The sequence below is a fragment of the Hemicordylus capensis genome, chromosome 2, assembly GCF_027244095.1.
Source record: "Hemicordylus capensis ecotype Gifberg chromosome 2, rHemCap1.1.pri, whole genome shotgun sequence".
Lineage (NCBI taxonomy): Eukaryota > Metazoa > Chordata > Lepidosauria > Squamata > Cordylidae > Hemicordylus > Hemicordylus capensis.
The window spans coordinates 241564515-241581607 of record NC_069658.1 but is presented as its reverse complement, the minus strand read 5'-3'; the positions used below and the strand labels follow the sequence as shown (position 1 = coordinate 241581607).

The following is a 17093-nucleotide window of genomic DNA, read 5'->3' as shown; positions in this document are numbered from 1 at the left end:
GTAACTATAATAGGTCAAGGGGAGACAGTTGTCTGGGGGCCCACTGCCTTGGGGGGCCCCCAGAGGCACATCACATGACTGACTTCCCCAGCCACGCACCCGCCCGGGCTTCCATCAGTTGTATTCATCCTCCGAAACTGATGTGAGTGTTAAGACCTGGAACTACCAGAACAGCATGTCTTTCTCTAGTACCATTAAATAACTTGCATCATCCACAATTTACAAAACCTTTTAAAAATAATTCAGGATGATGTTCTATTGTGGCACATAGGAGATATATTCATAAGGCCGTTTTGACGTCTGTTCTCTCATCACTCTGTGAAGCCCCAGCGTCACTCCCAGCAGCGATGCATATATACCTACTTCAGTGAGGGGGGTGGATTTTAAAATCTTGTCTCTGGGCCCACTCCGACCTTGCTATGCCCCTGGGAATTTCCACTGTGTTTGAGAAAGCACCAGGGGGAAAAGCGAACCCATCCGGAGCGAGACAGGTCTAAACTGGAGGCGCTAAGGGGCGCTCCTCCCTGACATGCCCAGTCTCGCTGCAAATTTTGAAGCCGTGTCTGTGAGCGAATGGAGGCGCTTTACCCTGTTCGTGGACGCCCTCCTCCTCCATTGCTTGAGAAGCCTTTCTGTTGCTGCCTGCTGCACAGGCATCCCCCTTGGCATTCTACTGAGAAGCCATCCTAGGGTTAAAGGGAGAAAGATGCAAATCCTAGAGAGGCAAAAGTGTGTGTGTGTGTGTGTGTGTGTGTGTGTGTGTGTGTGTGTGTGTGTTGCGGGGGTGGGGAGACTTGTGACTGCTGCTTCCGGCCCCCACCTTCGCCCCAGACTGCGGTGGTCTCTGGTGGGACTTGGCCACCTGGAGGGGGACGCGGGGAGCTTTTGCTTCGGAGGAGAGTCCTAGTCCCGGCTGTGTGGCAAAAGGAAAAGAGGCAAGTGGGCAGTGGGAGGGTGGAGGACCCCGCCCCCCAGCAGGGAAGAGTGAAGCCGAGCCAGTGAGCTGGGAGGAGAAGGGCGGGGGTGCAGAGGCAAAAGCGAGCCTCCCCTCCCCTCATCTCAGCCCAGGGGGAGCGGGAGGTGCTGCTGGATCCACCGGGGGTCCCTTCCAAAGTATCTCTTCCTCCTCTCTGCAAAACATGGAGGGAAGACTGGAGTGATTTTTCAGGCTGCTTTGCATCCTGCATAGTTTTGCGGTGCTCTAAGGCGAAAGAGGGTGGCTGCTTCAGGAAGGGCAAAGGTTGGGGAGCAGATCCGGCTGCTGGGGTATCTGGTCTGGGGGAGGAAAGGAGTGGGGGGGGTGGATGAGGGACAGACTTCTGGGGGAAATTGCTGGCTGCACCGTGTGATCCTCAGCCACGTGTGTGCGACTTGCAAAAGAGGGAACCTCTTTCCAATCTCTAGCTGCTCTTTGACTGCTTTCTTGCTTCCCTGCAGGGGGGAAATCTCTGTCAGCAACAAGAATGCCCTTTCCTTGGAAAACATCTCCTTGGCTAGACTGTGTAAAACTTACATCACAGAAAGAAGCATTGGCTTTACAGAACTCAGCGGGCCCACCAAATACAGCCATTCCTGCTGCAAGGAAGAGTCTGCTTTAAAAAAGAACAATTTTGACTTTGTTGGAGGTTGAATTCGGGCACAGAATTGGAGATGGAAATGCAAGACCCGGTTGGCCCAGAAACCATCTTTGCGGGGAGCAGTGTGGAATTCTGGGGAAAGACTGTGGAGAAAATGCATGAACATGAATCTATGCTCAGTTCAAATATCCAGCAATTCCAGTACCTAGATGCCAAGGGGCCCTGGGAGGTACACAACCAATTCCATAGTCTTTGCTAGCAGTGGCTCAAACCAGAGCAACACACAAAAACCAGATCCTGGATCTGGTGGTCCTGGAGCATTTCCTGACCGTTCTTCCTCTGGAGATGAGGAGCTGGGTCAGAGAATGTGAACCAGAGACCAGTTTGCAGGCGGTGGCCCTGGCAGAAGGCTTCCTCCTCAGCCAGGAAGAGGACAAGAAAGCGCGGGAGGTGGGAAAGGAGTTGCAGGAATTTAAATTATTCCTCATACTGTAATTAAGTCATTTATACACAAAATTGATATCCCTCCTTTCTGCAAACTCTAAAAGCATCACATAACAATTCTTAAGCAAAAATTAATAGAACAAAGTATAATGAAGTAAAGTGAAGGGTAAAGTGTACCGTCAAGTCGATTTAGATTCCTGGCACTCACAGAGCCCTGTGGCTTTCTTTGGTAGGATACAGGAGGGGTTTACCATTGCCTCCGCCATGCAGTATGAGATGATGCCTTTCAGACTCTTCCTATATCGCTGCTGCCCAATATAGCAGCAGCGGGAATTTGAACTGGCAACTTTCTGCTTGTGAGTCAAGCATTTCCCCGCTGTTCCACTTAAGGTGGCTATAATGAAGTAGTTAGGGGTAATTAGTAAAATATAGAATAAATTCCCCATGATTGTCTAGATGTCACTAAGTTTCCCTGTAGGGAGGCATATCCTAATCCTCCTTCCTCTATCGCCACCCCGCCTTTGAGTGTCCCATTCCTTTTGCATCTCCCCCTCTTCATTCCCCACCTGGAATATTTTTTGGGTGTGTGTGTGTGTGTGTGTGTGTGTGTGTGTGTATATATATATATATATATATATAAACACATGTACTCACTCTGTGTGTGTGTGTGTGTGTGTGTGTGTGTGTGTGTGTGTATATATCTATATCTATCTATCTATCTATCTATCTATCTATCTATCTATCTATTTGGTGTTTCTTCCAAATTCAATTTTTATTAATTTTAACAGTCATTCATTGCAAATACACACAAAAAAGTGGACTTCCCGCACACATCTCTTCGTGAATCATCAGCTATAAAATTTACCCTTGCTATAATAATAATTCAAAACATAAATTCAAACCCTTACAAACATAGCTAATCTACCCAACCTGTAGTTTTTTGCTAAATTTCAAACCCTGCTGTAAAGTCCATAGTAGGAAAGTAATTCTTTAGACACAACAAGAATGGTTTCCAGTCTTTTTTAAAACATTCCAAGTTTTGGTCTCTTATTAATGCTGTAAGTTTTGCCATCTCCGCATATTCCAAAATTTTTATCAGCCAGTCTTCTTTTGAAGGCAGTTCATTACTCTTCCATATCTGTGCATATATAATTCTGGCCGCCATAGAAGCATACATAAAAAATGTTAAATTAGTTGCAGAGATTACACCTTGTGTTATTCCCAGCAGGAAGGATTCTGGCTTCTTAGGAAATGTCATTTTAAATATTTTCTTTAATTCATTATAAATCATATCCCAATAGGCTTTAGCCTTCCCACAGGTCCACCACATATGAAAAAAGGTGTCTTCAGAATGTCCACACTTCCAACATTTGTTTGAAACATTTTTATACATTAATGCCAATTTTTTTGGTGTCAGATACCATCTATACATCATTTTATAATAGTTTTCTTTTATAGCATAACATGCAGTGAATTTTAAATCATTTTTCCATAACTTTTCCCAGGCTGCCATTTCTATATTACGCCCCACATCTTGAGCCCACTTTATCATAGTCGTTTTAACCACTTCCTCTCTTGTCTCCTCCAGAAGCAACAGTTTATACATTTTAGAAACTAATTTTTCAGCATTTTGACATAATTCCTTCTCAAAATTTGAAGTCTGATCCTCAAATCCAACTTTAAAGTCTTTCTTATATATCTCATTTAACTGATGATACTGAAACCAATCTCTAACCAAATCTTGTATTTCAGTTAAACTTTTTAACTTACAATCCTTTTCCTGAAAATGTAACAAATCCCTATAGGTACCCCAACACATTTGCATATTTACTTCTTTATGTGATAAGGCTTCAATCGGAGATATCTATAACGGAGTTTTAGGTTCAAACCAATTTTTGTATTTTAACCACACCCTCATTAAACTCCTTCTCACATAGTGGTTCAAAAAGTCTTTATGTATTTTACTTTTTTCATACCACAGATACGCATGCCATCCAAACCTTCTGTCAAATCCTTCCAAATCAAGAATTCTAGGGTTTCTTCATGTTATCCATTCTTTTAACCACGTCAAACAAACAGCATCAAAATACAACCTTAAGTTTGGTAGGGTAAGACCACCTCTTTCCTTTGCATCTGTTAAATTCTTAAAATTAATTCTTGGTCTTTTCCCCTGCCAAACAAACTTAGTTATGTCCTTCTGCCATTGCTTAAAACAAGTTAAAGTGTTGATTATGGGAATATCTGAAAGAGAAATAACATTTTAGGCAAGACATTCATTTTCACCACTGAAATTCTTCCCATTAAAGACAAATTCATTTTAGACCATCTTTGTAGATCAATTTTCACTGAATTCCATATTTTGACATAATTATTTATAAACAACAAGGAGTTGTTATTTGATAACCAAACCCCCAGATATTTAACTTTCTTCTCCACTTTCAACTCACTTATTTCAGAGAATCTGTCCTTGGTTTTCTGATCCATATTTTTAATTAAGACCTTGGTCTTGGTCTTATTTATATAAAATCCAGCCAGCTGACCAAATTGTTGTATTTTATCCAAGAGTCTTTCAATCTTGTCCATTGGATTCTCTAAAAACAGCACAACATCATCTGCAAAGGCTCTCAACTTGTAATCCTGTTTCCCAGTTTTGGGACCATGTAATTTATCATCTTCTCTGATAGTTCTACAAAGCACTTCTAGAACCAATATGAAAAGCAATGGGGAAAGTGGACATCCTTGTCTAGTCCCTTTTTGTATTACACAGTTGTCTGATAACTCCCCATCCTCTCTAATAAAACGCTTGGTGTCCGTCCGTGGACGGACACCAAGCGTGTGTCCGTGCCTCCCTGCCCTGTTCTGCGCCTGCGCAAAGCGCAGGCGCAGAACAGGGCAAGGGAGACACGCTCGCCGGTACCCGGCAGCCATCTTGGGCGGCCAGAAGCGGCCGCCTCGAAGAAGCCGGGTAAGCGGCGGCGGGGGACACTGGCCGAGGAGGCGGCGGAGCCATGGCAGAGGCCTGGCCGCTGCCGCTTACCCGGCTTCTTCGGGGCGGCCGCTTCTGGCCGCCCAAGATGGCCGCCGGACGAGGCGGCGGAGAAAATGATGCGGCGGTGGGCCCGGGCAGTGGTGGGCCCGCCCGGAGCCGCAGGCGGCGGTGGGTGGTGGGCCCGGCCGGAGCCGCGGGCGGCGGTGGGTGGCGGGCCCGGCCGGAGCCGCGGGCGGCGGTGGGTGGCGGGCCCAGCCGGAGCCGCGGGCGGCGGTGGGTGGCGGGCCCGGCCGGAGCCGCGGGCGGCGGTGGGTGGCGGGAGGGGGAATGGCGGCGGTGGTTTGGAGCGCACAGCTCCACTAGCGCCCGTTATCCAACGGGCTAAAAAACACTAGTTTACAATAATCTTAGCATATTGCTCTGAATAAATTGTCTTGATTGCCCTAATAAAATTGTTGCCAGCAGTCATTACCTCTAGTAATCTCCACATAAATTGCCACGAAATATTGTCAAAAGCTTTCTCTGCATCCAAAAAAAAAATGTGTGTGTGTGTGTGTGTGTGTGTATATATATATTTGGTGTTTCAGGTGCAGTGTTGGTCAGCAGAAGGGATGATCAATGTCTCTGAAGCAGAGAAGGCTCCATCGGACATCAGACAGAAGCCATTGTCCAGGAGGATCTCTCAGGAGGGTGACGCAGATGCTGCCTTTCTGGGTAACGATTAAGGCATCTCACTTGCTCTTGGGGTGGTTGAAGAAATTGTGCTCCCTGAAGCGAAGGTCAATATGCTGCTCCCCACCTCATCCCATCCACCCCTGTTCAGTGCATGAGTAGGAAGTTATTCTTAAACCCTACAGTCAAGCAGGGGCGTAGCAAGGCTGGAGTGGACCCTGAGACAAAAAGTAAAGATGGCCCCTGGGCGCCCCCTGTCAAATATACGTTGCTCCTATATCTTTGCTGCTGAAGAACTGTAAGATTGTTGTGAAAAATGAAATACTCTTCCAGCACGTCTTTTCTCTCACTTCTATGCAAATCTCACACACTTCCTGTGCATGCAGAACTTTTCACTCCCTCCTTTGTGCATGCATTTCCCTGGCTCAATGGTTTGTTGGTGTTTTTAAACAAATATACTTCAGCTTGAAGCCGAGAAGGCCTCCTATCAGGAGTCTGCAAGTGCCAGTGAGTTGGGGAGGTGGGAGGGGGAAAGGGACGTGCACGCTTTTGCCGCAGCCAGTGGGCCCCCTTCCCTTGAGGGCCCTGGGACATCCCCCCTCTCACTTGTTCAATTATTTTATTTTATTATATTATTTATTTATTTAACATACTTTTATACCGCCCCAAACCTATGTCTCTGGGCGGTTTACAACAGATAAAAACAACATTAAAACATAGTTAAAACAAAACAAGAAATTTAAAACACAACAATTTAAATTTTTTAAAAACAATGCTCTAAAACAACATTAAAAACAATCAAAACAGTATCAGTTAAAAGCCTGGGTGAACAGATGTGTCTTTAAAGACTTTTTAAAGGCTGTCAGATGGGGAGGCTCTTATTACACTAGGGAGCGCATTCCAAAGCCTCGGGGCAGCAACGGAGAAGGCCCATCCCTGAGTAGCCACCAGAGGAGCCAGTGGCAACTGCAGACGGACCTCTCCTGATGATCTCAATGGGCGGTGGGGTTCATAACGAAGAAGATGTTCTCTTAAATACCCAGGGCCCAAGCTGTTTAGGGCTTTATAGGTTATGACCAACACCTTGTATTTTGCCTGGAAACATATCGGCAGCCAGTGTAACTCCTTATATAATTATAATTATAGCGATACCCCCATCATACCACTGTCATTATAGCTACACCCCTGTGATAGCTACAGCTGTCAAACTATGTTGCAGGGGTCTTGCTTCCTCCTAAACAGCTTCAGTCTATTTTCACTTTTCTATTCTATTCTATTCACTTTTCACTATTTTCACTTTTCTCCCACCTTCCCCCAAGCAGCTCAGGGGGCTGCACATGGCTCCCCTCTTTATCATCACAGCAGCCTTCTGAGGGAACCTGTGCAGAGTTGGTGACTGGGCCAAGGTCACCCAGTGAATAAGGAAAGCCAGTGTTGTGTAGTGGTTAGAGTGTTGGACTAGGACTGAGGAGACCCAAGTTCAAATCCCCATTCAGCCATGATACTAGCTCAGTGACTCTGGGCCAGTCACTTATCCCTCAGCCTAACCTACTTCACAGGGTGGTTGTGGGGATAAACACAACCATGTACCCCACTCTGGGCTGCTCAGATGAAGGGATATACATTGTTAATGAAACTGTTCCAGGGTGCTGGCTAAACACTCCAATCAGGCTTTCGGGCTAGCAAGGGGGATCAGCATGACCATGTGAAACAGTTCATTACAGTCTCAATTTGTGCAAGGTTTTGGTCTGGAAATGAGGAGAAGACAAATATGGTACAATCAGATTTATTTAGGGATTATCAGAAAAAATAAAAAAAGATTGATTAGTCAAGGTGAAGAAGCAATTTAACTATCAGTATTAACTAGAATCTCATGTAGAGGTGTTTTAGCTTAAGGTCCAAATTGTCAATTAGTTAGCTTAAGGCTTTGCTTGAAAAGGGACTAAGATGTAGACTTTAAGAGGAGAGAGAAGAGAGCAAGGAGATGTGAAAGGGGTAGGAAGTTAGTATTACTGGTCCCAATCCGTTCGTGTGTTGGATTTACTTGCAAGTTGGGGTTTGCAAGTAGACTTCCTTGCAGGGGAAGGCAGCAGAAAAGCAGGAAGAAGAAAGGGTGAGGAGCAAAGGGTTCAAGTGGTAGCTCCTCACATGGGCCTGAATTCCTTCCAAATGACCCAGATTGGGCCAATTTCAGCTCATTTTGGGCCTCTGCGCACCTGTGCGCATGCACAGAGGTCTAAAATCATTCCAGTCTGGGTCATTTGGGAGGAAGGCAGCCTGTGTGAGGAGGTCTCGCTGACGTCTCTGCCATCCCATTACCAGCGGAGGTGAGCACCTATTAATTTACCCCTAGAGATGCCTCTTGGCATCCTCCCACCACCTACCGGTGGTGCCCACACTGGCCACTACTGTTGTGAGGGCCATGTATGATGAATCAGTATTGTATGTTGTCTTAGCATATGTGAACCAATCTTAAGAACATTTGGCTACCCCACTAGTTTGCTGCACAGCTGAAATGAGGATCTGGATTTCCTTTTTCTTTTGCAACTTCTGGCAAGTTCTAGTGAACGGTTTCCTGTTCCTATGAGTACTTCCAGTACTATTAGCAGTAGTTCTGCTTCACGGCCTGTGAATATGGAAGCCCCCCTTGAACATTCTGAGCAGTTTGACTCTCATGGACAGCCTCTCTGTTCCAGGGCAGTCTACACCAGAATAAATTTGTTGGCACTGGGTAAATTTTTCTCTTTGGAGCTTTATGCAATCAGTTGACTACAGATGCTGTTCTATTCAGAACAAAACGGCGGCTATTGCCTATATATGACCAAGTGTGAGTTGATGGTTGAAGCTCTCTGGCATGTTTGGGCAGTGGGTGTTGGAAGAGGGAAATAGGTGTGCCAAGAAATGAGATCTGTGCAATGTAAAATGATGCCTGGGGGATTGCCAACAGGAACAGGGTGGTATCTGGTTTGGCAAGCAGAATCCCACTAAGGTGCAAGGGTACAAGCCTTTCAGATAAAGCAGAAGGGGAGAGACTTGGCGTATACCTGTTTATATACCAACACCAGAAGCCGGTGAGCCAGAGTGCTTGGTGGTTAAAGAAAACCTAGATATAGTGGGCATAACAGAAACCTGGTGGAACGGTTTCTGGTAAATAAGTGGAAATTGAACAATAAACAAACACATAAACAAACATTTAGGACGAGAAACTGCACAGTCCCTATAGGTTTTATGCCTTTATCACAAAGAGCACAATAGTTACCAACGGCTACCCCACTATGAGGAGGAGTCTTATCTTCAGGCTATTCTACATACGTCTGGAGATCTGTTTGGAGTCAACATGGTAATGAATTTATATGTCCAAATCAGCACCTTAAGGTCTGACCAGGAGTAAGTGAGAGGGGAGTGATCTTTTTCTTCCCCTTCAGAAGGAACAGAGATCGAAAATATTGATAAAGGATAAATCTTCCCCTGACCACTGTCTTCTTTCTCTCTCTCTCCCATAGGCCATGGAATAGCAGTGGCAATTTGTCCAAGCTCTTCTGCCATGGGTAGTAGTGGAGAAGAGGCTTTTATACAACCAGGTCAGGTAAGGGAGGGCTCATTGGGGGACAGGGAGCTGCCCTCCTCTGAAACTGAAATAATTGCTTTATTCACCTTGAATGATTCAGCTTAATTATCCTCAGTTTCTTTACAAGGGGAAGAATTGTTTTGCTACCTGGGAGCCAAAAATATTTTCTTCTTCCAGAGTGCTGTGTCTTTTGAGGAGGTGGCTGTGCATTTCACGGAGGAGGAGTGGGCTCTGCTGGATGCAGAGCAAAGAGCCCTGCACAGAGAAGTCATGGAGGAAACTCGTCAGAACGTGGCCTTTCTGGGTAAGGCTCCCTCTTTATCTGGAAATTGCTGGTGTGTGTCTGTGTGTAGTTTAGAACAGAGCATCCCATTTTGGCTAGTTCTTCTGGTGAGGCTCTCTCTTGGTCCAAGTTGAGGAGGGATCCACATTCTAGGGGAAATGTTAATCCTGTATTAATGACTCTCATTACAAGGACTAGAAACTGCTATTGATCTGTTTAGCTGAATCTTGTCCATGCTGACTGGCAGCATCTCTCCCAGGTCTCATGTACCAGCCTACCAAATCCTGTTGCCAAGATCCTTCAGCTAAATGTGTTGGAGATTAAGACTGGGACCCCCTACATACACATGCATTCTCTTCTTCTGCTCTTTTGTTTTTATTTTATTAACATATCTGCTGTATGTTGCCCTTCTTACAAGTAATTATGAGCAGCAGTGGTGGGTTATTCCTTTTATATTGGAAACAACCCTGGGTGGTAGGTTAAGCTGAGAAACAATGATTGTAAAAAGCCCCCCATTCAATTTCTCAGCTGGGTGGGGAGCTAAAATCTAGGTTTCCATAATCAATTTCTCATTACCACACCAGCCTTCATTTTATGCCAATCACTGGCCGCTATTTAATATGTATCAATAGTTACCTCTTTCTGTCTGTTTTCTCAGTTCCGATAGGAGCTATTTGTGTCTATAGCGTTATTTCAATCTTCATTCATGCTATCTTTCTTTTCTATTCCATCAGGTGATGAGTGGAAGAGGAAGAATACGCGAGAACCTTTTAGAGCATTAATGGAAAGAGTGAGATGTAAAACGGAAAGACAGCAGAGAAAGGAAATGGAAGTAAAACAGGAAAGGAGAAATGATTCCACTGTTCTTCATGTGAGTGACTACCAGGCTGCCCCAATCCAAGAAAGAATTGACAAAATGAATGAATGGAGCAAGCGCCCCTCACATGGAAAAAATTTCAGTTGTAAATCAAGCCTTAATGGGAGAGTCATGATAGGGGAGAAGCCATTTAAGTGCTTTGATTGTGGTAAGAGGTTCTGTTGGGACTCTACCCTTATAGTGCATCAACAAATTCACAGAGGAGAGAAACCATTTAAGTGTTTGGAGTGTGGGAAGAGCTTCAGTTGGAATTCACATCTTAGAAAACATCTAATAATTCACACAGGAGAGAAACTATTTAAATGTTTGGAGTGTGGGAAGAGCTTCAGTCAGAGCTCACATCTTACAAATCATCAAAAAAGCCACACAGGCAAGAAACCATTTAAATGTTTGGAGTGTGGAAAGAGCTTCAGTCAGAACTCAAATCTTATAAGACATCTAATGATTCACACAGGCGAGAAACCATTTAAATGTATGGAGTGTGAAAAGATTTTCAGTCAGAACTCGCGTCTTATACAACATCAAATAATTCACACAGGCAAGAAACCATTTAAATGTCTGGAATGTGGGAAGAGCTTCAATCAGAACTCAAATCTTATAAAACATCTAATGATTCACACAGGCGAGAAACCATTTAACTGTTTGGAGTGTGGAAAGAGCTTCAGTAGGAACTCAGTTCTTAAAATGCATGAAATAATTCACATGGAGGAGAAACCATTTAAATGTTTGGAGTGTGGGAAGAGTTTCTGTGAAAACTCACGTCTTACACAACATCAAAGAATTCACACAGGTGAGAAACCATTTAAATGTTTGGAGTGTGGGAAGAGCTTCAGACAGAAGTCAGTTCTTAAAATACATGAAAAAATTCACATAGAGGAAAAACCATTTCAGTGTCCGGAGTGTGGGGTGAGCTTCCGTGAGAACTCCTGGCTTAAACAACATCAAAGTATTCACACAGGTGAGAAACCTTTTAAATGTTTGGTGTGTGGGAAGAGCTTCAGACAGAAGTCAGTTCTGAAAACACATGAAAGAATTCACATGGAGGAAAAACCATTTAAGTGTTTGGCGTGTGGGATGAGCTTCCGAGAAAACTCACGTCTTACACAACATCAAAAAATTCACACAGATGGGAAACCATTTAAATGTTTGGAGTGTGGAAAGAGCTTCAGTCATAATTCTCGTCTTACACAACATCAAAGAATTCACACAGGCGAGAAACCATTTAAATGTTTGGAGTGTGGGAAGAGCTTCAATCGGAGCTCATGTCTTACAGATCATCAAAGAATTCACACAGGCGAGAAACCATTTAAATGCTTGGAGTGCGGGAAGAGCTTCAGTCGGAGCTCATGTCTTAAAGTCCATCAAAGGATTCACACAGGCGAGAAACCATTTACATGTTTGGAGTGTGGGAAGAGTTTCAGACAGAAGTCCGTTCTTAAAATACATAAAAGAATTCACATGGAGGAGAAACCATTTAAATGTTTGGAGTGTGGGAAGAGCTTCAGACAGAAATCAGTTCTTAAAATGCATAAAAGAATTCACATGGAGGAGAAGCCATTTCAGTGTTTGGAGTGTGGGAAGAGCTTCCGTTGGGGCAGAGCTCTTAGAAGACATGAAAAAATTCACAAAAATCCCCATGGGGACTTTTGCCCTATCTAAGTGTCCACATTTCATGTGGAAAGAGCTTCAGTCAAAAGTCAGCCTTTACAAAACATGAGACAGTTCACAAAGGAGAGAAAACATTTAGACATTGGGCGTGTGGGAAGAGTTTCCTTTAGCAGCCAGAGCTTTCTCACCATCAATTAATTCACACTGGAGAAAAGCCATCAAAATGTTTGGTTTGTGGCAAGAGCTTCAGTCAGAACTCAAGTCTTCCAGCATCTGAAACCACACAGTTGTATTAGGATATTCATGGTTGGAGTGCTGAAAGACTCTCACTTGGTCAGTGGAGGCTCTTCCCTTAGGGCAGGGTGGGCAACGCCCACCCCCCAAAAAGGCCAAAAATGTCCAAAGAAACTAATAAAAATGGTCCAAAAACAATAATAATTATCAGCCATTCTGTCCTCTGCCAGAATTTTAGGTCTGACTAACTCAGTCACTGCAGCCCTGCACTTCCCTGCCTGTAGCTTGCAAGCCTGCAGTGTTGACATATAGTGGGTGCTGGTAGTAAAATTCCTTAAAACACCTATAAAAGCTCACGAAACAGTTTCGCATAACAGTGTTCATAAGGCAGGAGCCAATCCCAAGGCTTGCCCTTGTTGTCAAAAAATGGGCTGAATTCAAATAGCCCGATCAGGAAGACATCATACTGATTGACAGCTCCCTCTGCCTCTGACTAGCAATCAATGTGGCCGGGGGCAGTCCTTGTTCTAGTCTTCTGAAGGAAGAGACGGGCAATCGTCATTCACTCTTGGACAGTGTGCTGAGAGAAGAGCTTGCTGAGAGACCATTTACTGTATTTTGCTTATTTAGCCTCAGATTATGTGAGTTAAATTTATGTAATTGTCAGATTATGTAAGTTATGTAATTGCTAGCAGCAATTACAGTGTGGTAGGTAGCCCCCTGTACCTCGCCTCAGGTCTGTACCTGAAGCAATCACTTCAGGCATAAGCCCCTCATGCTAGTACTATGTGGAAATAACAACTTGACTTAATTTGTGGAGGGTTTTGGTGGTTTTTTTGTTTGTTTTTAACATTTTTAAATACACCAAAGCTGCAGAGCTAGACAGATGGTTTTCTAGGCATTCAGGGTTACAAGTAAAACGAGAGAGGGAAATGATCGATAAATATTTTAAAACTCTCTGTTAGGCATTTCTGAAATAGTAAAAAGTGGCAGGTGGGCCAGGCTTCCAGAGAGGCCTATGCATAGGCCTCGCTGAAGCCTGAAGCTCTCCAGGCAGGCCTTGGAGATCGGCAGGAGCAGACAGTCAAGAAAGGGTTAACTTTTCTCCCAGCCCTATTGGTCCTCCTGGAGTCTTGTGCTCCTCCCTTGCTTGGAATTTGTATGGAACTGCAGAGCCTGGGTAGCTGGCTGTTGGACTGAGTGTCTCCCTCCAACCAAGAAGGAAACTAAAACGTTTGCTGTTTGAAAGTAAACCCTTTGCTGTTTGTTTTTTGTGTGTGTGTGCGTGATTTGTTCCCCTTGGTCAAGCTACCATGTTGCTTGTTTCCCCCCCGCCACCCCCATGAACCGTGTGTGTGAGAGAATGCTTAAGCTTTAAAAAACAACCAACAAAACATTTTCAAAGTATGCCAAAACTATTCTAGTGCAAACTTGTAAGAAAAACCCTCCCCGTCAGTATACCTTGTGAGGAAATTAGTTAGTGCAAAAGTATTAAATGCTTTGAAAAGAATGGGGGAGATGCTCTGACAAAATGGATCTGTTTTTGTTGTCCCCCCCCCCCCCGCCTTTTATTCCTGAAGTTACACTGGCTTATAGGTCTAATCTGGTCTTTGTGTGTGTTGCTTTCTCTCCCCACTCCCCTCCGCCCTTATTAAAAATATTTATATGCTGCTTTTTTAACAGAGTTCTCACAATGGCTTAAATAGCAAAATGGTTCTCTTAACATGCTTCCCCTTTTAAACATTACTACTTTATTTTATTTTGCTTTGTCCTTGTAGCATGCTCCACCACCAAAAGTCTATTTTTGTGCACTTGCTTCGAAATAAGGCTTTGCAAATGAGTTCACAAGAAACTCATTTTTAAATTGCACATGAGGGGGTTGTCTTTAAATTCTGCAAAATTGGGGTAACTCCATATATGACACAGCTCCTTGCCTCAAGGAGCTTACAATGTATATTTAAACAGTGGGGTGGGGGTGGTAGGCTACCACTGGTAGCAGTGTGACAACAAAGGGAGAGACTCATGACATCCTCTAACCTGCTGGATATGCTTCTCTGACCAGGACTGTCTTAATAGCCTTGGGAAAGTCCCTTTATCCCCTCTGAGAGCATATACTCTCCCCAGCCTTCAGACACTTCCAACTTTCTGGTGTGTTTCTTCAAAGACTTTGTTGCGATGTTTGTAGACAGTGAAGAGTGCCTGGCACAGACAAAGGGGCTCAAGTAATCTTCTCATCTGCAGAACAAGACTGAAGGCAAAAGGCCTTTCTTGGGAGAGTTCACAGATCTCCGTGGGGAGGGGTGGGCAGTAGGAGCAACTGTTTTGCTGCAGCGCATAATTCCCCAAACAGCTGTGATAGGACAGGCAGGAGGCATCTGGCCCTTCATGCATGGAACTGGATGAGCAGATGTAGATTCTGCTGAGCAATTCCTCTCACTTTGGAATTTACTTAATGAAGGCGACTGGTTCTGTGAGACTGAACTCCACTGTCCATAAAAGGATGACCTTCCCATCATCCTGCAGTCCCTCTGAACAGATCAACAAAAATGCCAAGAACTTAAAACTGAGTTCTTGCAAATGGAGGGGTGAAGGGGAACAGGTCACAAGAATCCCCAAGCTGAGTGATTAGCAAAGAGAGGTTTGAAGAACTGTGTGGATCTCTTTGAGTGGAACAAAACATGTATGTGTATGAATGGATGAATTGTTTGTGTGTGTGTGCTCTCATGAGCATGGATGTGCATCTACATGCCCAGATAGACTTTTGATTTATGTGCATGCTCATGGGACTGCATGCACACATGTCTGTAGCTGGTGACAAGGCCTCCGAGAACATGAGCACACAGCCCAGTACACAGACAAAGTGTGTGTCATAGTGAGAATGTGGGAAAATCCATGCGGTCAGACATGTACTCATGGCATGTTTGTATAACTGTTCAAAAATGGGTTTCCTTGAGTGCAGAGGCTTTTACAGGTATGTTCCTTGGAATGACATAGCCACCTAATGGCACAGTGGGGAAGTAACTTGCCTAGGGAGCAAGAGGTTGCTGGTTCGAATCCCCACTGCTATGTTTCCCAGACTCCTATATTGGGCAGCAGCAATATAGGAAGATGCTGAAAGGCATCATTTCATACTGCATGGGTGAAGGCAATGGTAATCCCCTCCTGCATTCTTTCAAAGAAAACCACATGGCTCTGTGGTCACCAGGAGTCAACACCAACTCGATGGCACAACTTTACCTTTTACAGTAATCCCTCGACCTACGAACTACTCGACATCCGATGTTTTCGCGTTACGAGCGACAAAAAAGACCGGAAGTAGTTGCCGGTTTAGATTCAGCTTACTCGACCTACGAATTTTTAGATGCGGTTTCCTCGACTTACTAATGTTTCCAGACTTCCGTGGTGTGCACTTCGACTTACGAAAATTTCGACCTCCGAACGTGCGTTCGGAATGGATTAAATACGTAAGTCGAGGGACCACTGTACTTCCTATATGCCCACAGGATTTAGTGTTGTTATATTTTGGTTTTTTGCTCCACCCCTGTGCCACCCACTTTGGCTCTGCCCACTGGCCTGGCACCCACCCAGTCCCAGGAGTCACCAGCCGCCACTTGGTATGCAACACCTCTTTCCCAACAAATAAGCCATGCGGGCTAAAAACAATAGCGAAAGGTAGTGAACAGGGATAGCAAACAGGATGTAGGAGTTTTGCAGGAGTTTAGCGGGAAGTGTGCAGGAGAGCCTGGAACAAGCCCCTGCGATCACAAGGATCACAAGGAGGCTGGTGGAGAAGAGAACGTAAGTACATATCCCTCCCTCGTATCCCTCATATTCTTGGGAAAGGCTGTTTGGACAGTTAAATAGTTGACCATTACAGCTGAGACCTATCCTAATAAACTATCTAATAAACGGACAATAAGCTCCCTAAATACTGTAAACAGCCAACAAAAACAGTATGAAGATATAAGGTCAGCAGGGGAAGGGGCACTTCCCAGTGTATTGCACAGAGTGCCACATGTACGACTATTTGCCCCATGGGCAGAAGTCGTGGGTGTGTGCTCGGTGCAAGGAGCTCCTGGCTTTCAGGAAACAAATCCGTTCCCTTGAGACCAAAGTGGCAGATCTGGAGAAGCTCAGAGAGACAAAGAGGCATGCGGACGAGACCTTCAGGGATGTGATAGAGGCATCCCACTCCAGGGCTGGTAGCTCCTCTGCTGTCAGGGAGAATGAAGGTCTTGGGTGAGGAGGACATCGGTCTGAGGAAGAGGGAAATGCTCCTTTAGAAGGGACCCATTCCGTGGATGATGAACCCATATCCTCTCGCACAGGGGATATTCCTCTGGGGGGTGGGGTCCTCTTTGTAGTTGGTGATTCGATCATTAGAGGGATAGAGAGATGGGTTTGTGACCCACACGTTGACCGCATGGTGACTTGCCTGCCTGGTGCGAAGGTTGCAGACATTACGCAGCATCTAGACAGGCTCCATGGCAGTGCTGGGGAGGAGACAGCTGTCGTGGTGCACGTCGGCACCAACGATGTGGGGAAATGCAGTCGGGAGGTCTTGGAAGCCAAATTTAGGCTGATAGGTCACATTTTGAAGTCCAGGACCCCCAGGGTAGCATTCTCAGATACGCTACCTGTTCCACGCGCAAGTACAGTGAGACAGGCAGAGCTGAGGGGTTTCAATCCGTGGATGAGACGTTGGTGCCGGGAGGAGGGTTTAGATTTGCTAGGCACTGGGAAACATTTTGGGGCAAGCAAGGCCTGTACAAAAGGGACGGGCTGCACTTGAACCAAGATGGAACCAGATTGCTGGTGCTTAAAATCAAAAGGTTGCAGAG

At 45.0% G+C, this 17093-nt stretch overlaps 2 protein-coding genes across 3 annotated transcripts in view; both read left to right on the top strand.

Annotated features, from left to right (window-relative positions):
• Nucleotides 1-787: 787 nt before the first annotated feature.
• LOC128347466 (oocyte zinc finger protein XlCOF6-like) lies at nucleotides 788-13762 on the top strand. Of its 2 annotated transcripts, none has more exons than XM_053302200.1 (5): nucleotides 788-935; nucleotides 5598-5724; nucleotides 9186-9268; nucleotides 9428-9554; nucleotides 10268-13762. In XM_053302200.1, the coding sequence occupies exons 2-5, from the start codon at nucleotides 5622-5624 to the stop codon at nucleotides 12067-12069; spliced, it is 2115 nt and encodes a 704-aa protein (XP_053158175.1). In that variant the 5' UTR covers nucleotides 788-935; nucleotides 5598-5621; the 3' UTR covers nucleotides 12070-13762. The 2 variants fall into 2 exon arrangements, with proteins under 2 accessions (XP_053158175.1, XP_053158174.1); XM_053302199.1 differs by lacking the exon at nucleotides 788-935 and adding an exon at nucleotides 1442-1806.
• Nucleotides 12849-17093, top strand: part of LOC128347582 (zinc finger protein 420-like) — a 47677-nt gene continuing 43432 nt past the window's right edge. Inside the window, exon 1 of the mRNA XM_053302534.1 lies at nucleotides 12849-12893. The gene's annotated coding sequence lies outside the window, so the exon portion shown is untranslated. The remainder of the gene's footprint in view (nucleotides 12894-17093) is intronic.